General features: G+C 43.9%; 1 protein-coding gene across 5 annotated transcripts in view; it reads right to left on the bottom strand.

The window, feature by feature from the left end:
* TDRD1 (tudor domain containing 1) overlaps window positions 1–22,497 on the bottom strand; it is a 613,801-nt gene that overhangs the window by 266,496 nt on the left and 324,808 nt on the right. For all 5 annotated transcript variants that reach the window (XM_033943145.1, XM_033943144.1, XM_033943148.1 and 2 more), the window contains one exon: window positions 20,015–20,185. In XM_033943145.1, coding sequence (XP_033799036.1) covers window positions 20,015–20,185 — 171 coding nt within the window. The remainder of the gene's footprint in view (window positions 1–20,014; window positions 20,186–22,497) is intronic.

Genomic DNA, 22,497 nt, shown 5'->3' with positions numbered 1-22,497 from the left:
GTGATCAGGCAGAGTACGGTACAGGGATTCAAACAGGGATTGGACAGATTCCTGAGGGATAAAGGGATTGTGGGATACTGAGAGAGGTGCTGGGATGTAACATAGGTAGAAAGCTAACCAGGTAATAAGTACAGAAACACAACAGGTCGTGCATGTGCAAGACCAGAGGGTTAGGACTTCAATGGGAAGATAGGACAAATGGGAAACCAAGGTGGCAAAGGGGCCCCTTCTAGGATTCAGACAGGTCGTGACCTGTTTGGGCCGCCACGGGAGCGGACTGCCGGGCAGGATGGACCTATGGTCTGACCCGGTGGAGGCACTGCTTATGTTCTTATGTTCTTAAAAGAATTAGAAACAATGTTGAAATCTCTTAGAGTTGGATCCGCTCCAGGTGGTGATGGTTTCACAGTAGAGTTTTATAAATCATTCCAAATTACCCTATTACCTCATTTATTAAATTTATATCAGTCTCAACTAACTAAGGGTTGCATTATAGGTACTATGGCAGAATCATTAACTATAGTTTTGCCAAAGCCAAATAAAGATCCAACTTTGGTTTCAAATTACAGGCCTATCTCGTTAATCAATGTAAGTATATCTTAATATTATATCAATATGTACTTCTTAAGATCATAACAATTCTTATGTAATCCACCTTGAACCGCAAGGTAAAGGCAGAATAGAAATCACTAATGTAATGTAATGTAATGTAAATGGAAAACTTCTAGCTAAAACATTGGCTTTATGTTTAGCCAAGACTCTCCCTTTTATTATTGATATGCACCAAACTGGATTTGTTGCTAAGAGGCATTCATCTAATAATATCAGATTGGCTTTTCATATGTTAAATTTAACAAAAGTCATGAATGATCCAGCTTTCTCTGTATCTTTGGATGCAGAAAAAGCTTTGATCTGGTGGAATGGACTTTCATGTGTCAGGCATTAGAATGGTTTGGCATAGGTTCAGGATTTATAGAAATGATTCAAATATTATATAGCTCCCCTGCTGCAAGATTGTATATTAATAATTTATCAGAGCATCTTAACTTGCAGAGGGGGGTTAGACAAGGCTGTCCATTTTCTCCTTTGCTTTTAGATATTGTATTAGAACCCTTGTTATTAGCTATTCAACAAGTGAAGGGGATGCAGGGTATTCCTCATACAGATCGAGAATATAAAATCTCAGCATATGCAGATATACTGCTTCATTTAAGAAATCCAGAAATTACCATTCCATGCTTGCTTGAGTTGATAGAGATATTTGGAAAATTTTCAGGATATAAGGTAAATTGGAGTAAATTAGAAATTCTTCCACTTAATGTGCATTGTACAAAGGGCTTGTTTGACTCATTCTCATTTATATGGTAGGAAGATGGATTAAAATATTTAGGAATTTGGATTAAAAATACGCTGGAGGACACAATGAAAGAGAATGAAAAATTTTTGTTAAAAAAGGTTACAGAAATGTGTCAGCAATGGAATCCTTTACATCATTCTTGGTAGGGGAGAGTTCAAACAGTCAAATTGATGATATTGCCTGTGGTTTGTTATCAGATGAGTATGATACCAGGTTTTTTCAAGGGTCCTTTTATAAAAAATTAAATCGTATTCTTACAAAATATATTTGGCTGGGTAAAATGCCTAGAATTAACATAGTAACATAGTAGATGATGGCAGATAAAGACCCGAATGGTCCATCCAGTCTGCCCAACCTGATTCAATTTTAATTTTTTAATTTTTTCTTCTTAGCTATTTCTGGGCAAGAATCCAAAGCTTTACCCGGTACTGTGCTTGGGTTCCAACTGCCGAAATCTCTGTTAAGACTTACTCCAGCCCATCTATACCCTCCCAGCCATTGAAGCCCTCCCCAGCCCATCCTCCACCAAACGGCCATATACAGACACAAACCGTTCAAGTCTGCCCAGTACTGGCCTTAGTTCAATATTTAATCTTATTTTTTGATTCTAGACTCTTTGTGTTCATCCCACGCTTCTTTGAACTCAGTCACAGTTTTACTCTCCACCACCTCTCTCGGGAGCACATTCCAGGCATCCACCACCCTCTCCGTAAAGTAGAATTTCCTAACATTGTTCTTGAATCTACCACCCCTCAACCTCAAATTATGTCCTCTGGTTTTACCATTTTCCTTTCTCTGAAAAAGATTTTGTTCTACGTTAATACCTTTCAAGTATTTGAACGTCTGAATCATATCTCCCCTGTCTCTCCTTTCCTCTAGGGTATACATATTCAGGGCTTCCAGTCTCTCCTCATACGTCTTCTGGCGCAAGCCTCCTATCATTTTCGTCGCCCTCCTCTGGACCGCCTCAAGTCTTCTTACGTCCTTCGCCAGATACGATCTCCAAAATTGAACACAATATTCCAAGTGGGGCCTTACCAATGACCTGTACAGGGGCATCAACACCTTCTTCCTTCTACTGACTACGCCTCTCTTTATACAGCCCAGCATCCTTCTGGCAGCAGCCACTGCCTTGTCACACTGTTTTTTCACCTTTAGATCTTCGGACACTATCACCCCAAGGTCCCTCTCCCCGTCCGTGCATATCAGCTTCTCTCCTCCCAGCATATACGGTTCCTTCCTATTATTAATCCCCAAATGCATTACTCTGCATTTCTTTGCATTGAATTTTAGTTGCCAGACATTTGACCATTCCTCTAACTTTTGCAGATCGTCTTTCATCTTTTCCACTCCCTCTTCGGTGTCTACTCTGTTACAAATCTTGGTATCATCTGCAAAAAGGCACACTTTTCCTTCTATCCCTTCAGCAATGTCACTCACAAACATATTGAACAGGATTGGCCCCAGCACTGATCCCTGAGGGACTCCACTACTCACCTTTCCTTCCTTCGAACGACTTCCATTAACCACTAACTGTCTGTCCGACAGTCAGTTTCTGACCCAGTTCACCACTTTGGGTCCTAACTTCAGCCCTTCAAGTTTGTATCAAAGGCTTTGCTGAAATCCAAGTAAATTACATCTAGCATATGTCCTCGATCCAACTCTCTGGTCACCCAATCAAAAAATTCAATCAGGTTCGTTTGGCACGATTTACCTTTTGTAAAGCCATGTTGCCTCGGATCCTGTAACCCATTAGATTCAAGGAAGTACACAATCCTTTCTTTCAGCAAAACTTCCATTATTTTTCCAACAACTGAAGAGGCTCACCGGCCTGTAGTTTCCTGCTTCATCCCTGTGACCACTTTTATGAATAGGGACCACATCCGCTCTCCTCCAATCCCCAGGAATCACTCCCGTCTCCAGAGATTTGTTGAACAAGTCTTTAATAGGACTCGCCAGAACCTCTCTGAGCTCCCTTAGTATCCTGGGATGGATCCCGTCTGGTCCCATCGCTTTGTCCACCTTCAGTTTTTCAAGTTGCTCATAAACACCCTCCTCCGTGAACGGCGCAGAATCTACTCCATTTTCCCGTGTAACTTTGCTAGACAATCTCGGTCCTTCTCCAGGATTTTCTTCTGTGAACACAGAACAGAAGTATTTGTTTAGCACATTCGCTTTCTCCACATCACTTTCCACATATTGGTTCCCAGCATCTTTTAGCCTAGCAATTCCTTTTTTCATCTTCCTCCTTTCACTAATATATCTGAAAAAATTTTTGTCTCCCTTTTTTACATTTTTAGCCATTTGTTCTTCCGCCTATGCTTTCGCCAGACGTATCTCTCTCTTGGCTTCTTTCAGTTTCACCCTGTAGTCCTTTCTGCTCTACTCGTCTTGGTTTTTTTTATATTTCACAAACGCCAACTCTTTCGCCTTTATTTTCTCAGCCACTAGGTTGGAGAACCATATCGGCTTCCTTTTTCTTTTGTTTTTATTGATTTTCTTCACATAAAGGTCCGTAGCCATTTTTATCGCTCCTTTCAGCTTAGACCACTGTCTTTCCACTTCTGTTATGTCCTCCCATCCTAACAGCTCTTTCTTCAGGTACTCTCCCATAGCATTAAAGTCCGTACGTTTGAAATCTAGGACTTTAAGTATCGTGCGGCCGCTCTCCACTTTAGCCGTTATATCAAACCAAACCATTTGATGATCGCTACTACCCAGGTGAGCACCCACTCGAACATTAGAGATACTCTCTCCATTTGTGAGGACCAGATCCAATATCGCTTTTTCCCTTGTGGGTTCCGTCACCATTTGTCTGAGCAGAGCCTCTTGAAAGGCATCCACAATCTCCCTACTTCTTTCCGATTCCGCAGACGGAACATTCCAGTCCGCATCCGGCAGGTTGAAATCTCCCAACAGCAAAACCTCCTCTTTCCTTCCAAACTTTTGGATATCCACAATCTTTACAAAAACCAATTATGGAGGGTGGGGTAAATTTTCCCAATTTTTATAGGTATCATCAAGCCTATATTTTACGCCAGGGTATGTATTGGGTCCTCCCAGAGCTCATGGAAGATACTCCAGATTGGCTATGGTTGGAATGGTGACTCATGTTCCCTTTACATTTATGTCATGTTCTCAGTATTAAGATGCCTAGAGTATATAAAGAGAATAGAATATTAATGGATACATGGAAAACATTACACTTTGTTAGTAATTTAACACCTATCCCAATTCATAAGTCAACAAATCAAACGATTTGGCTAAACTTCAAGATTCAAATTGGCGGAATTAAAGTCGTTTGGAAGCATTAGATTATTGCAGGTATATGGATTTTAACTGATGTTATTTCAAATGGTAAACCGCTTGATTTTTTCAGTTGCAACATAAATATGGCCTTAATAAATCACAAAGTATAATTTGGTACATCTATGAGATTCAAAAGCCCAATTTCTGCAAATAATAATAAACTTGTATTAATATTGACAGGGGTTGCCATTCAACAGATTACTGGAAACTGGAAAGATTATACTAAACTTAATTACACCTTTTGGTGGAATTCAGTATGTCATATTTACAAAATGGAGAGGGTGCTTGCCATGCAACAAGGAAATTATCATAAGTTTAAAAGATTTGGGGGCCATTGATTACTTATTCTAATGAAAAGACATCTTAAACACCTTGGTATTAGATAAGATATAGGGGGGGTGGGATTGGGAAAGATAATAATTGTTAATTGTTTTAGTATTAATAAATGGGTGGGTGGGAAGGGATTCTTTTATATTTATATACTAGCTGATGCCCCGGCGTTGCACGGGTATTTAATTATAGCAATAACACTGTAAATGGATTCAAATAAAGATACTTTATAGTGGTGAATGAAATTATTTTTTTACAGCTTAATAAAAAGTACAATATTCAAATTATAATGTGAAATATTTGACAAAATGAATACAATACAACTAACGCAAAACGTGATTATAAACAACAATTTTAGTTTCACCTCCTGGAGCAAGAACATATAAATTCTTGGGTGAACCCACCCTTGAGCAAGCAACATAGAGTTGTGGGCCGCGAGACCCCCAGAACATATCACCCCAGGTAGTGAGGGATCTGCATACCAAGTTTCGTTCAAATCGGTCAAGCCGTTTTTGAATTACTGTGAGAATGGCACCTTTTTACATATTTTCCATTGACATGAATGGGTGAAATCTGATTTTCTGTTTGTAGCTCTGCCCACGTGTGCAGGTGGGCCGCGAGACCCCCAGAACATATCACCCCAGGTAGTGAGGGATCTGCATACCAAATTTCGTTCAAATCGGTCAAGCCGTTTTTGAATTACAGTGAGAATGGCAGCTTTTTACATTGTTTCCATTGACATGAATGGGTGAAATCTAATTTTCTGTTTGTAGCTCTGCCCACGTGTGCAGGTGAGCCGCGAGACCCCCAGAACATATCACCCCAGGTAGTGAGGGATCTGCATACCAAGTTTCGTTCAAATCGGTCAAGCCGTTTTTGAATTACTGTGAGAATGGCAGCTTTTTACATTTTTTCCATTGACATGAATGGGTGAAATCTGATTTTCTGTTTGTAGCTCCGCTCACGTGTGCAGGTGGGCCACGAGACCCCCAGAACATATCACCCCAGGTAGTGAGGGATCTGCATACCAAGTTTCGGTCAAATCGGTCAAGCCGTTTTTGAATTACTGTGAGAATGGCAGCTTTTTACATTTTTTCCATTGACATGAATGGGTGAAATCTGATTTTCTGTTTGTAGCTCCGCCCACGTGTGCAGGTGGGCCGCGAGACCCCCAGAACATATCACCCCAGGTAGTGAGGGATCTGCATACCAAGTTTCGTTCAAATCGGTCAAGCCGTTTTTGAATTACAGTGAGAATGGCAGCTTTTTACATTGTTTCCATTGACATGAATGGGTGAAATCTAATTTTCTGTTTGTAGCTCCGCCCACGTGTGCAGGTGGGCCGCGAGACCCCCAGAACATATCATCCCAGGTAGTGAGGGATCTGCATACCAAGTTTCATTCAAATCGGTCAAGCCGTTTTTGCGTGATCGCGGCACATACACACACACATACATACCTCCGATTTTATATATATAGATTTTAAGGATTATAAGTAAGATTGTCAAGTGATTTGTTTAAAAATTTTTCTGATTGAATATTATACACTTGTTGTAAGACTTGAAAATGAATAAAGATTTTTTTTTTAAAAATCACAAAGTTTTAGATGGTTGCAACTGAAGCAAGCTATTCAGGAGGGGTTCTCTGCATAGAGCATTTTGGACCCCAGTTCGATTATAAAAGTTAGATAGCTCTAAGTCTAATAGATGCTGGCACTGTAATCTTGAAGCAGGGATTCCAGATCATTTACTATTTTATTGTCCCTTGGAAATCAATTTGGCCCCAAATTGTTTATTGGAGAATCATGTGGCATTATCCTATGATATGATTTCATTCGGTATGTCAATGAGAACAAAGAGCCAAATTTCATCAAAGAACAATAAACTTTTAATGCAGTGTTCTCCCCAGAAATTTTTTCCAGCCGGGTGGCATGAAAAAGTAGCTGGGTGGGCGGGGTGGGGAAATTTGGTAGTGGGGAAAATTAAATGTATACTATTTTTATTAGTTAATTATTATTATTTTCCAATGCTCGATATGACTTCCTTTTTTAAGGTTTGACACTTTACTAAATTTAAGAAGTATCCAATTCTAGAAGTGAATAATTAGATATTCACCCTCTTTCAAATAGTATAGAGGTTTAAAAAAGGGAAATGCGTTAATGAAGTCATTAGGTTCAATCTAACCATTTATTTCTGCATGAATTTAAACAACTAAAAAAAAAAAGATAAATATAGCTCATCCAGTCATACAAGAAATGGCTGTACAACACCTCTAATAATGTTTTGATCACTAGGTTCCTTCCTGAGGTCTCACTGAGGATATGAAATGGATGCTATCCCCACTTCCAGACCTCTTCCACATAATTTATGCAGAGGTGTTACTGAGCCTTGAAGGGCACCTGTGTGATTGATCTTTATCTGCTTCTTTTTTATTTTACTATACTGCAAAGTAAGAGCTAAGGGCAAAACAGTATAGGTAAAGATGCAGGTAATAATTAGCAATGTATAAAAAATATTTTATTTTTATTTGCTTATAATGTCATTTGAAAGCTGCTTGATGATAATACAACTTTAATTTAATTCTTTATAATGGGTGTGTCTGTGTGTTGGGGGGACAACACCTATGTCAACAGTAAAGATAGAATAGGGTCATTAAATCCAGTGGTGTACCTAGTATATACGACAGCCAGTGCTAATCATTTTTTTAACAAACCCTCCTCTATATAAAAAAAGATATTTTTTAGTAATAATCCATGAGTCACACAATAAGGGTGCATCTAGGAAAAGGCAGCATCTTAAACACTGCAGTGAGCACGATAGCACCAACACACGCATTGTAAAACTAAACAAACCAGATCCTACACAGTCAATTGATCCCGTAGTCGATGCTAACAGAAAACCATGTCCTTTTCATACACACAAAACACAGATATACCCTCGCCCAATATAGAATAATCACAAACTAAAAATAGAAATATGTAGACAAAAGTTAAACTGAACAAAGAAACCAGACTCTGCATACAATGCAACACCATAGAAACAGTGACACATGTCCCCTAATACTGTGCAAAATATAAAGACAGTAGATGTAAATTTGAAAAAAATCTTCTACATAACAGTCACCACTTTACAAATTAACAAATAGAAATAAAATAATGAGAAATATGAAAATACCATTTTATTGGACTAATCCATTTTTCAATTAGCTTTCAGAGGACAAATCTTTCTTCAAGACAGTACAGTATACAGCTGTTATGGTATCCTGTCCTGACCTGAGGAAAGGGGTTTATTCCCCCCCAAAATTGCCTTATTTCCATTTCCTATTGATAAATTTTAATCAATACAGTTACAATACTACTTGATTCTACGTAAAGCAACAAAAATATTTTTTTCTACCTTTTGTCGTTTCTGCTTTAGTCATCTTCTCTTCACTCTCTTCTTTCTATTTAGCATTTGTCCTCGTCTCCCTTCCATGCAACATCTGTCCTCTCTCTTTGCCTCTTCCACCCTGCCTCTGCCCTCTCTCTCTCTACCCCTTCCATCTACTGTCCACCCTATCTCTGCCCCTTGCATCCACTGTCCACCCTTTCTGCCTTTTCCATCCAGTGTCTGCCCTCTCTCTGTTCCATATGGTATCTTCCCTCTTTCTATGTCCCTTCAATAAACTCTATATCCTGTGCCCTTTCTCTCCTTTGTACATGATTTATTTCAGCTTCAACCCTCTCTCCATTTTTTTGTCTCCACCCTTCCCCTATACTCTGGCATCTCTCTCTTCTCCTTTCCTTCCTTCCTTCCCACTCCACCCCATGGTCTGACATCTCTATCTCCTTCCCTTCTCTCCCCCCTCTCCAGTATCTGCCTCCTGTCTTTCCCCTTTGGTCCAGGCGTCTCTCTTTCTCTCCGTCTTTCTTCTGTGAGGAGATCATATTGATCTTGAACACTGAATAATTCTTCCACATTCTCCATATCACTGTACTGTAGTCTGGTCCAGCAGACTGCTTTGGCACTATTATATGGGTAATAGTAAATTCATTATGCATCAGCTTTCCACACAGAATGCTACAAGTCTCTATTTCTTGTGCTGTATTTACATCTGCCAGCAGCAGAAACTTGTGAGACAGATCCCTTGGCAATACTACACTTCGGAGCCCTTTGACCATCTGGTTCTGTATGGCTGCAGGCTTTAAAGCTCTGTTTACTGGAGGAGACTGTCCAGCATACATAGTTGCATTGCTCTTAAGGATCTGATCAGAGATTACATTAGACAAGGTAGTATTTTAGGCATGGAAAAACAGGACATGTTCTCCTCAATCTGCTCAGATGCCCTTTAATGTTCATCTGATGTCGGGCTAAATCTTGCCTCCTGAGCTGATCTTCAAAGGAGAGCGGAGTGAGAGCCATATCGGCAGTGAGATCCGTTTTGGGCCGCATGTTGTGCAGGGCTGGACTAAGGCAAGTTGTAAGCTTCCTTCTATCGCTGACCTAACTTCCATAAGTCAGCAACGGAGGGAAGCTTACAACTCGCTGCTCTCGCTTGCTTCGGGCCTTCCTCATTGCCAGGTCCTGCCTTCACGGAAACAGAAAGTAGGCAGGAGTCCAATGTTCCCTCTAAGGATTGATGAGGTGTGTGCAAAAAAGGCGAGGAGAGAGATGCCAGACCAATGGGGGTGAAAGGAGAGATGGAAGGGGGAGGCATACAGTTTCTGGAAGGGGCATAGAAGGAGAGAAGATGCCATATAGGGGAAGAGAGACGGCAGACAGTGGATGGAAGGAAGAGAGTTACAAGAAGATGAGGAAAGCAGTAACACCCGGGGCCCATCATTTTTTGGCACCCCCCCCATCTGTACGAAAAACATGATTTTTAGTAACAAGCCACACGTCACACATAAGTACCTAGGAAAATGCAGCATCTTACATATTGCAGTGAACAGTACATCAATACACCCATTGTAAAACTAAACAAGCCAGACCAGCACAGATCAATCCTACACCGTCAATCCTAACAGAAAACCATGTCTTTCGAACACACAGAACACACCTTCGCCTAGTATGGAATATGTAATCACAAACTAACCCCTCCCTCTTTTACAAAACTGTAGTGTGGATTTTAGCTACGAAGGTAACAGCTCTGATGCTCATAAAATTCTGAGCATCAGAGCTGCTACCACCACGGCTGGTGCTAAAAAACGCTTCACAGTTTTGTAAAAGGGGGGATAAAATAAAAATACATAGACAAAGGTTAAATTGAACCAGCAAGAAGCTGGACTCTGCATACAATGCTTCACAGAAACAGTGACACATGTCTCCTAAAGCAATAAATAAATAGAAATTTTTTTCTACCTTTGTCTTCTGTGGTTTCTGCTTTCCTCATCTTCTTGTAACTCTCTTCCTTCCATCCACTGTCTGCCGTCTCTCTTCCCCTATATGGCATCTTCTCTCCTTCTATGCCCCTTCCAGAAACTGTATGCCTCCCCCTTCCATCTCTCCTTTCACCCCCATTGGTCTGGCATCTCTCTCCTCGCCTTCCCTCTCCCACACCTCTCCTCTGCAATCCCTTTCCCTTTTTTCCCTCATTTCCCTTTTCAATTTATTTTCTGCATCTGTCTAGATTATGTTCTTACTACCCTCTCATCAATGTCCTTTTTTACTGTCTACCTAAAGCTTGCCACCTCTTTCCCTCACCCCTCCAGTGTTTCCCTAACTCAATTCTTTTCTCCCCATCATGTGTCCTCCTTTTATTTATCCCCTCCTTCCATCATGTACCCTCTTTCTCCAACCCTTCCATCTAGTACCTTCTCCTCTCTCTGTCCACTTATCATCCAGCATCTGCTCCCCTCTTTCTCTCCTCCCATTTCCTTCTGACATTTGCTCCCTTATCTCTCCCATCTGCACTTCCATCCAGCATAGGCTCCCTACTACCATCCAATGTCTGCCCTTTCTCCCTCCATCCACCCCTCTTCAATCAGCATCTTCTCCCTTTCTTTCCCTCCAATATCCTTCCCCCTTATGTCTCTCCCCTTTCTCTGTAGATCAATTCCATCAGCACCATCCTTCCATACCACCCTGCCCCCTTTCTTTCCCTCCACCACTCTTCCATTCCAGCAGTCCTGCTCCTTTCTCTCCCTTCATGCAGCAAGGTCCAGCGATGATTGTAGCTGCCTGCTGCCAATCCACCCCACTCTGATGTACTTGCTCTAGAGCGGACTCAGCAGCCGCATGCTGGAAGGGCCCGCGATGACTCGTCTGCTGGCTTTGCTCTGGAAGAAGTAAGTTACATTGCAGGGGGTGGACCCGGCAGACGCAGGGAGTTGCGGCAAAGTCCTGCAATGACTGCTTCTGCCGGGTCCACCCCCTCCGACGTAACTTACTTCTTCCAGAGCAGAGCCAGCAGACGAGTCATCGCGGGACCTTACTGCACCTTAGCGCGGATGCTGACTCTGCTGAAGATAAAGTAAGTCAGTGGTAACGTGATCATTTATTTTTTTCATCAAAAGGGGACATCTATTAATTGACTGTGTATCCTTTCTTTCTTTCTGCACTCAGGCCCAACAATTGTCCCTTTCTATTCCCTCCCTCCTTCCTTCCCATGTCCTTAGTGCCCCCAGTGCCTCCTTCCCGTGTCCATAGTGCCCCCAGTGCCTCCTTCCCATGTCCTTTGTGCCCCCACTGCCTTCCAGATTTTGCCCACCCCCAAAGCCAGTCAGCTCTGCCACCTCTCCATTTTTTTCTCTCTGTCACCACCGCAACCCCTATGCTCTGGCATCTCTCTCTTCTCCTTTCTTTCCTTTGCATCCCATAGTCTGGTATCTCCCCTTCCCTGATTTTCTGGCATCTCTCTCCTTTCCTTTTCTTCCATCTTTCGCTCCCCCTCCATGCTCTCACATCTCCTCCTTCCTTTTCCCTTAGTCTGGCATACCTTCCTCCTACCCTCCAAGCCCTGGCATCTCCTTTCATTCCCTTCCTCATCTTCCTTCTCCCTCCAGCTGGGTACCGCAACACTCTTCCCTGCAGCTCTGGACTTCCCCACAATTGCCATGCTTCGGTTCCTCTTCTTCCTTCCTCCCTTCCCCCCCGTGGGACCCTGCGGCACCATCAACTCTTACTCCCTCTAACGTCGTTCCTGCAGCTCCGTACTTCCCCGCACCTTCCCCCCCCCTTCGGATCGCTATTATTTTAAATGTTATAGCCGCGGAGCTGTATCCATCAGTGGAGACGTCTAACCTCGGCCTGCCCCGGAACTCTTACTGCAGCAGCCGCCCGTCTAGGCAGGAACAGGAAGTCACTGTTGCAGTAAGAGTTCCGGGGCAGGCCGAGGTTAGACGTCTCCACTGATGGATACAGCGCCGCCGCTATAACATTTTAAATAATAGCGATCCGAAGGGGGGGCAGGTGTGGGGAAGTCCGGAGCTGCAGAACCGGCGTTACACCAATGAGACCAAGGGGCGGACCGCCCCCCACTTAATACGCCACTGATTGCGGTGATCATGAAAGGAGTCGCCGCTGCTGCATCTTAGGCGAGCAGGGCAGACCGCCACCGCCGCCGCTTCCTCTCACCTCCGCTCGAGTGAGCGACACCAGAAGAAGCATGAGCGACGCCACTGAAAATAGTGAGCGATCGCTCATGCGCTCACCTTAGAGGGAACACTGGGCAGGACCCGGCAGTGAGGAAAGCCCGAAGCAATCAAGAGCAAGATGTAAGCTGACCTGTCTCCTATAGCGAACCCATGCTCCGGGGCGTGTGCATGCCGACTTCCCTTCTCTTCCCCCCTTGAGACATGACTTCCGGTTTCGGAGAGAAGCAGCATTCACATGTTAGAGCCCCGGAGCATGGGTTCAAGTCGCTTGCTGGCGTTAAAAACTAAAAAAAAAAAAAAAAAGTCAGGCTCCTGCGATTCAAGCTGTGCCGAGTCAGCCCGGTAAATCTCCAAACCGGTGAGAAGTTTGTTTTTTTTTAAATATTGAGCAGAAGGCAGCAGCAGCAGCAGCAGCAGGATTGCCATCGAGATTACAGCCGGGCGCTCATCTAAATTAGCTGGGCGGAGCGCCCGGCTGAAAGGCCCTGGGGAGAACACTGTAATGATTATAACAGGAGTCACCATACAACAGATCACAAGTACAGTGTTACCTCGGTTTATGAGTGCACCAGTTTCTGAGTGTTTTGCAAGACGAGCAAAACATTCGCAAAATCGGCGCCTCGGAAACCGAGCTTGCCTTAATTTACGAGCGCAGCAGAACCTCCCCCCCCCCCCCCCCCCCCGCGATCCGGCACCCCCTGCTCGCGTCGCACCCTCCCCTGCACAGCGATCCGGCATGCCCAAAGCACTCACCCAATCACATTCCTTACCCCCATTTGGCACCAGCACCAACGCACAGGACATGCCGGTGCTGGTGCCCGAAGATCTGCCTTCTTCTTCGCGCTGGGACTTGAGCATCTGCGCATGCTCAAGGCCTTCGGGTTCCCGTTCTCTCCGAGAATCTGGGCCAACCAGGCAGTGATTGGCTGGCCCAGAACGTCTTCTCCGACGTCAGAATTGACATCAGAAAGAAGACTTCCTGTCGGCTTTAGCAGCAGCGGCAGGGCGGTAAGAGAAGGGGGCCCAGGGAAAGGAAGGAGGGAGGGACAGGAAATGATCGCCTGTCCCGCTATCCCAAAGCTGTGTGTGGGGACAACGGGACAGGAGGTCTGAAAACGGACCTATGATCACTTTAATCTTGCCAAACTTGCGCAGACCGGCAGAAATTTCCTGCAGACCGGCAGTTGAAGAACAGTAACATACAGCATTCTGGACCCCTGTTCGTTTACAAAAATTAGATAGCTCTAAGACTAATAGGTGTTGGTACTGTTATTTCGAAGTAGGGACTTTAGATTATCTTTTATTTTATTGTCTTTTCATTTTGGCTTTTTGGAAATCAATATGGGACCAAATAAATTGTTTGTTAGAAAATCCGGTGGCTCTATCATATGATACTATATTATTTGGCAAGTCAATAAGGGCGAAGAGTCAAATTTCTTCAAAAAATAATAAGCTTTTACTTATTCTGTTTATAATTTTTATTCATTTTACAACTTACATCAAGTGTATCAAGGAATAACATTTGAATTGAAAAAACAACACTTGCATTACTATTATCATCAACTGACTTTCATGAAAGTTAACCTCCCCTCCCATCCCTATCACATCAAAAATATTCATTTATATTATATTATACAATATACATTCTATTAATATATCAAAAAATCATCCCTCCCACCCATCCCTATCCCCTCATTTTAATTATCTTATTATGACAAGAGTCGCCATACAACAAATAATATTTAATTGGAAAAATTGGAGTTGATTAAACTATGAAAGCCACCATACAGGAAGCAACAAACCGCTATGTTAAATCGGTAAGTAAACGGAGTAGGAACAATAAGCCACAGTGGTTCTCTGCGGAGATCTCGGACCTCATCAAGGAGAAGAAAAAAGCATTCATCTCTTACAAACAATCAGGGAAACAGGACTCCAGGGAAATCTATCTGGCCAAGTCAAAAGCAGTCAAAACAGCAGTTAGGGAGGCCAAATTCCGCATGGAGGAGTCTTTAGCAAGGAACATAAAGAAAGGAGATAAATCCTTTTTCAGGTATATCAGTGACAGGAACAAGAACTCAGATGGGATAGTACGCCTCAGGAAACCAGAGGGAGACTATGCAGAAACAGACTCGGAAAAAGCCCAACTGTTAAATGAATACTTCTGCTCAGTCTTCACCCGCGAGGCGCCGGGACTTGGTCCTCAGCTGCAGACAAGGGTTGACCCAGCTGATCCGTTTAGTAATTTCGAGTTTACGCCCAGCAGTGTCTACTGCAAGCTGTCAAAGCTCAAGGTTAACAAGGCAATAGGGCCTGACAACCTACACCCCAGGGTGCTCAGGGAGTTGTGTGATGTCTTGGCGGAACCGCCATCCGCGCTCTTCAATCTCTCCCTTAGTACAGGTAACGTCCCGTTGGACTGGAAAATGGCTAACGTCATTCCACTTCATAAGAAAGGCTCCAAGATGGAGACAGCAAACTACAGACCGGTGAGTCTCACATCAATAGTGAGCAAACTAATGGAAACTCTAATCAAACGCCGATTGGATACGATCATGAACGAGGAGAATCTGCGGGATCCCCGTCAACATGGATTTACTAAGGGGAGATCCTGCCAATCCAACCTGATCGGCTTCTTTGACTGGGTGACGAGAAAGCTGGATGTTGGGGGAGTCCCTGGACATCGTATACCTGGACTTCAGCAAAGCATTCGATAGCGTACCACACCGCAGGTTGCTGAGCAAGATGAGTTCTATAGGATTGGGTGACACGTTGACGAAATGGATTGGGAACTGGCTTGAGGATAGGTTTCAGAGGGTAGTGGTGAATGGCACCCCCTCCGAAATGACGAAGGTGATCAGTGGAGTGCCACAGGGCTCCGTCCTGGGCCCAATCCTGTTCAACATCTACATAAGAGACTTGGCAGAAGGGCTCAGAGGTAAAATAACATTATTCGCTGATGACACCAAACTAAGCAATGTAGTGACCAAGAGTACAACAGACAAAAATTCAATGCCCGACAACATGATGCACGACCTACTACTACTGGAGCGCTGGTCTAGGTCCTGGCAACTCAGCTTCAATGCCAAAAAATGCAAAGTCATGCACCTGGGCAGCCAAAATCCATGCAAGACTTACACCCTAAATGGCGAGATCCTAACAAGAACTGAAGCAGAACGTGACCTAGGGGTGATCGTCAGTGAGGACATGAAGGCTGCCAATCAAGTGGAGCAAGCTTCCTCCAAAGCAAGGCAAATCATAGGTTGCATACGCAGGAGTTTCGTCAGCGGTAAGCCTGAAGTCATTATGCCATTGTATAGATCAATGGTGAGACCGCACCTGGAGTACTGTGAGCAATTTTGGAGGCCGCATTACCGAAAAGATGTGCTGAGACTAGAGTCGGTCCAGAGATTGTCCACCCGGATGATCGCGGGTCTCAAGGATCTCCCGTACGAGGAAAGGCTGGATAAATTACAGCTCTACTCACTCGAGGAACGCAGAGAGGGGAGACATGATCGAGACGTTCAAGTATCTCACGGGTCGCATCGAAGTGGAAGAAGATATTTTCCTTCTCAAGGGTCCCACGGCAACCAGGGGGCACCCGTGGAAAATCAGGGGAGGGAAACTGCACAGTGACACCAGGAAATTCTTTTTCACTGAAAGAGTGGTTGACCGCTGGAATAATCTTCCACTTCAGGTCACTGAGGCCAGCAGCGTGCCTGATTTTAAGGCCAAATGGGATAGACATGTGGGATCTATTCATTGAGTTAGGTGGGGGAGGGTCATTGCGGTGGGCAGACTAGATGGGCCGTGGCCCTTATCTGCCGTCTATTTCTTTATTTCTATGTTCTAAGTTGATAATGATAGATAATCAAGTGATGTTTACAAGTTCAAATGTTATTTCCTGATGCACTTGTTGTAAGTTGTTAAAATGAATAAAGAATTATTAAAAAAAAAAAATTTCATTCACTTTCATTGTCTCTTCCAGCGTATTCTTTATCCAAATACCTAAATATTAAAAAATATATATATATATTTAGGTATTTGGATAAAGAATGCGCTGGAAGAGACAATAAAAGTGAATGAAAATTTCTTTTTTCTTATTTCTTTATTCATTTTAACAACTTACAACAAAAGTGCATCAGGAAATAACATTTGAACTTGTAAAAAGTGTTTCCATTAATTTGCTTACCACAGAAGTCAGACTTAACGGCCTGTAATTCCCTACTTCTTCCTTACTTCCACTTTTGTGGAGAGGGACATTTGCCCTTCGCCAGTCCTCTGGTACCACTCCCGAATCTAGAGACTCATTGAAAAGGTCAGAGGAGCTATCAGAACTTCCCTAAGTTCCTTCAACACCCTCGATGTACACCATCCGGCCCCATCGCTTTGTGTACCTTCATTTTAGCTAGCTCTTCACGAACACAATCCTCTGAAATTCGATCAGGGTCTATTACTTCTCCATCCCTATTCACGTTTGTCTTCTGCGGTCCCGTTCCCGGCGCTTCACCCGTGAACACAGAACAGAAATATTTGTTAAGCAATTCATCCTTTTCTTTATCAGCTTCTACATATTCCTCCCCTTCACCTTTGAGTCTCACAATGCCACTTTTGCACTTCTTCCTATCACTAATATATCTAAAAAATGTCTTGTCTCCCCGTTTTACCGTGTCAGCTATTTTTTCTTACATTTGCATCTTTGCTTTCCTGACTACACGGACAAGCCTCTCAACTTTTCCAGATATTTTTGCCTGTCTTCCTCTTTTTGCGATCTTTTGCAGTTTATGAAAGCTAACCTCTTATTCCTTACTTTCTCAGCTACTACTTTTTAGAACCAAAGCGGCCCTTCTTTTCCTCTCACTTTTATTTACTTGCCTCACAAAAAGGTTTGTCGCCCTTACAATCGCTTTCAGTTTTGTCCACTGCATTTCCACTCCTTCCAGACGTTCCTACCCAGACAATTCCTTTACGTAAACCCCCATCCGAACAAAGTAAATTTTATAAAAGTCTAGAACCTTTGCTTTTGAATGAGCCCTCTCTATACCCATCTTAATATCCAGACCTCCAGAACAATCAGGGAAGGTACGCAATCCAGTCCCAATCCCGGGCACACCTCCACGAAACTGCGCAACCTGCACTCTACCCCTTAGTGGACAAACTCAGGGTGAGTTAGCTCCTAGTCCCAGAGCCCCGATCTGACCTGCAAGTTTACTGCAGTGACAGGGAACTCCCCAGAAGCAGACAATCCTATATAATAAAAGGCTAGCCGCACATGCGCACTCCTATTTGCGTGCTTCCGTGATCAGTAGGTCTGTGGTCGCAGGAGTGCACATACGTGCTTACACGTCACCAGCTCCGATCACCTCCACAAGCCAGGAACGCAGCTATCCGCCGAACTCCGTTCCTCCAGCGGGGGGGGGGTCTGGGAGGAGAGGGATGGCGCCCGCTCAGTGCCCCCCACCAAAGAGCCCAGCAACTTTACGCTGCCCGGGACATTAATCCTTTGCCGCCTCCCCTTCCCGCGGGCCCGACTGGCGATTTAAGCAGCATGTGCAGCAGTCTTCACACGCTGCTTCGGGCCCTTCTACTGCCCTGATTTGCTCTGCCACGTTTCTGATGATGTCATCAGGGACGTGCCAGAGTAAATCAGGGCAGTAGAAGGACCCGAAGCAGCGTGTGAAGACTGCTGCACACGCTGCTTGAATCGCCATGTGTAGTCGGGCCCGCGGGAAGGGAAGGGGGCGGCGGCAAAGGACTCGGGACCGCGTTTGTAGTCGGGACCGCGGGAAGGGAAAGGGGGGTAGAGGAAACGCTAATGCTGCTGCACAGGGAACTGGTGTGGGGGGAGGGAAATGGATGGGGAGGGAATGCTGCTTTGGACATTCAGACAGAGGGAGGGAGATAGAAAGAAAAGAAGAAAGTCACAGGGGCAGGTGCACAGGGAACTGGTGTGGGGGGAGGGAAATGGAGGGGGAGGGAATGCTGCTTCGGACAGACAGAGGGAGGAAGGGAGACAGAAAGAAAGAAGAAAGACACAGGGGCAGGGAGATACACAAAAAGAAAGACAGACAAAGGGGGCCAGGGACAGAGACAGACAGAAAGAAAGACAGCGGGAGTCACGTCAGGAGGGATGCGGGATGCGGCAGAGGGAACTTTTCCAATGGGTGCAACTGGGCAGCTGTCGGAAACCTCTGATCAGGGGCAGAGCAAGGTAAGTGTATCATAGGGATAAGAAGGAGGAGGGGGGGAGAAAAAGGAAGGGACGCCTACTGAAGACAGGGGGAGAAGGAAAGAGGTGCTGATGGACAGGGGGGGTGAAGAAAAAGGAACGGAGGCCTAATGTTGGACAGGGGGAGAAGGAAAGAGGTGCTGCTGGACAGGGGGGAGGTAAAACAAAGGGAGAAGGGCTGCTGCTGCATAAGGAGAGTGGACACAGGGGACGTAAAAGGAAGGGACAATGGACAGGGGGAGCAGGCAAGGGGTGGTGATGGACAGCCAAGGAAAAAGAAAGACAGAAAGAAAGCGGCTAAGGAGAGAGAGAAAGAAATAAAGACAGACACACACATATATTCTAGCACCCGTTAATGTAACGGGTTATAAGACTAGTTTTATATATAAAGTCTGCAATCTGCCGCCGAAGGATGTCCCCGCAGGGTGAATCTGCCGTACTATGGCAAGACTCGTGCCAAAAATCAAATTAATATACTAGAATTTAGGAAAATAAAACATGAGCAGAAGAGGGTGCCTGACCTAGGCTGTTCAGAAAACAGAAACCCAGCTTACCAGTAATTGGAAAGGCAATCTTGCAAGGTGGATTTACAAGAAAGAAGATTAGCAAAGGTAAGAACTTGCAAGGTGAATTTACAAGAAAGAAGATTAGCAAAGGTAAGAACTTGCAAGGTGAATTTACAAGAAAGAAGATTAGCAAAGGTAAGAACTCCCGAAAGCTCCCCCAAGTTCAGTCCGGCACCAGAGGCAGGGACCAGAAGGCCACTAAACAAATTAAACCAGGGAAGACTACAACAGCTTACCACCATCTGCTGGAGAATGAGAGCAGACTGAGTGTATTGGGGACTGCACAGCCCACTTGTACTACAGCCAAAGTTTATGTCTCAGTCTCCACCTGCTGGTCATTGTGAGTTATTACTGCTGTGCCAGTCTGAAGAGATGCTGAAGAATAACAATTTTCACAAAAATCAGAATATAATATAAAAAAGGGGGTTTTCAGGATTAATGAATGACAACTAAACCAATATAACTGTTAAGCCTTCAGATTTAGTCTACGGTTTAGTTTTCTGAAGACCTTTCCCCAACAGAATTACCCACTTGTTGGTTTATATACTCTTTTGCTGGCTTTGTTTATCCAGTCTTAAAATAAGCCTCAGAGCACCACAGTGCACATTTTGGGAACTGTTGAAATAAGCATTTCTTTGCATATGATTTCATACCTGCTAATGTACACTTTATAGCCTGTATTGGCAGCTCCATGAATTTTGTTATTATTGGACGAAGTCTAGACACTGAAATGACTTCACAGTTCCCGTAGTCCACATAGCCCACCAAGGCAGTATCATCTGAAACGTACTCCAGAACAGTGGCTCTGTACCACTGATTGTCCTCTAAAATGGGGAAAATGCAAAGAATAATTAGTGCCTTACAATGCACTACTACTATCAATAATAATTTCTAAAGTGCTACTAAACTAAAACAAAACTTAGTTTTATAGACCGGGTCTTCAACCAAAAGGAGCTCAACTTGGTTAATAATAATATAAGCATAATACATAAGCATAAATAGGTAAACTAAAATGGCTTAGTTTTCAAAATGTTTAGTAAACAGGAAAGTTTTCAGGGCTTTCTGGAATAAAAGGAAGGGGCCTAACCTTCTCAAAACCAACGGTAAATCAATCCAGAGCTCTGTTAGTTTGAAAACAAAAGAATGACAATCTCCTGAAGGTTATGATTTTACCCCTACAGGAAGGAAATGTAAGTTTTCAGTTTTGAGAATTTCTGGCGAGATGAGATCTATGCACACAGTACTGTACACATATAAGACAATCTCTGCTTGACAGAATTTACAATCTATTCAAGACAAAAATTGAGATTTACAGTTTTGTTTATTGATTAATGGAAGATTAGGTTTTTACCTTTGATTAACTTCTCTTAGTCTCTGTAGGATTCCATAAGCTAGGTGCTCAATCACTCCTCACCAAACAATCAATTCTGCTCAAGTTAACATAATCAAAGTTACATGAGAAAATGGAGTAGATTCTGAGCCGTTCACGGAGGAGGGTGTTTATGAGCAACTTGAAAAACTGAAGGTGGACAAAGCGATGGGACCAGACGGGATCCATCCCAGGATACTAAGGGAGCTCAGAGAGGTTCTGGCGAGTCCTATTAAAGACTTGTTCAACAAATCTCTGGAGACGGGAGTGATTCCTGGGGATTGGAGGAGAGCGGATGTGGTCCCTATTCATAAAAGTGGTCACAGGGATGAAGCAGGAAACTACAGGCCGGTGAGCCTCACTTCAGTTGTTGGAAAAATAATGGAAGTGTTGCTGAAAGAAAGGATAGTGTATTTCCTTGAATCTAATGGGTTACAGGATCCGAGGCAACATGGCTTTACAAAAGGTAAATCGTGCCAAACGAACCTGATTGAATTTTTTGATTGGGTGACCAGAGAGCTGGATCGAGGACATATGCTAGATGTAATTTACTTGGATTTCAGCAAAGCCTTTGATACAGTTCCTCATAAGAGACTGTTGAACAAACTTGAAGGGCTGAAGTTAGGACCCAAAGTGGTGAACTGGGTCAGAAACTGGCTGTCGGACAGACGCCAGAGGGTGGTGGTTAATGGAAGTCGCTCGAAGGAAGGAAAGGTGATTAGTGGAGTTCCTCAGGGTTCGGTGCTGGGGCCAATCCTGTTCAATATGTATGTAAGTGACATTGCTGAAGGGTTAGAAGGAAAAGTGTGCCTTTTTGCAGATGATACCAAGATTTGTAACAGAGTAAACACCGAAGAGGGAGTGGAAAATATGAAAAAGGATCTGCAAAAGTTAGAGGAATGGTCTAATGCCTGGCAACTAAAATTCAATGCAAAGAAATGCAGAGTAATGCATTTGGGGATTAATAATAGGAAGGAACCGTATATGCTGGGAGGAGAGAAGTTGATATGCACGGACGGGGAGAGGGACCTTGGGGTGATAGTGTCCGAAGATCTAAAGGCGAAAAAACAGTGTGACAAGGCAGTGGCTGCTGCCAGAAGGATTCTGGGCTGTATAAAGAGAGGCGTAGTCAGTAGAAGGAAGAAGGTGTTGATGCCCCTGTACAAGTCATTGGTGAGGCCCCACTTGGAGTATTGTGTTCAGTTTTGGAGACCGTATCTGGCGAAAGACGTAAGAAGACTTGAGGCGGTCCAGAGGAGGGCGACGAAAATGATAGGAGGCTTGCGCCAGAAGACGTATGAGGAGAGACTGGAAGCCCTGAATATGTATACCCTAGAGGAAAGGAGAGACAGGGGAGATATGATTCAGACGTTCAAATACTTAAAGGGTATTAACGTAGAACAAAATCTTTTCCAGAGAAAGGAAAATGGTAAAACCAGAGGACATAATTTGAGGTTGAGGGGTGGTAGATTCAGGGGCAATGTTAGGAAATTCTACTTTACGGAGAGGGTGGTGGATGCCTGGAATGCGCTCCCGAGAGAGGTGGTGGAGAGTAAAACTGTGACTGAGTTCAAAGAAGCGTGGGATGAACACAGAAGATTTAGAATCAGAAAATAATATTAAAGATTGATAGATTCAGGGGCAATGTTAGGAAATTCTACTTTACGGAGAGGGTGGTGGATGCCTGGAATGCGCTCCCGAGAGAGGTGGTGGAGAGTAAAACTGTGACTGAGTTCAAAGAAGCGTGGGATGAACACAGAAGATTTA

This window comes from Geotrypetes seraphini, chromosome 4, assembly GCF_902459505.1.
Source record: "Geotrypetes seraphini chromosome 4, aGeoSer1.1, whole genome shotgun sequence".
NCBI lineage: Eukaryota > Metazoa > Chordata > Amphibia > Gymnophiona > Dermophiidae > Geotrypetes > Geotrypetes seraphini.
Note: the sequence above shows the minus strand (reverse complement) of the source record. Positions and strands in the feature narration are given on the sequence as shown.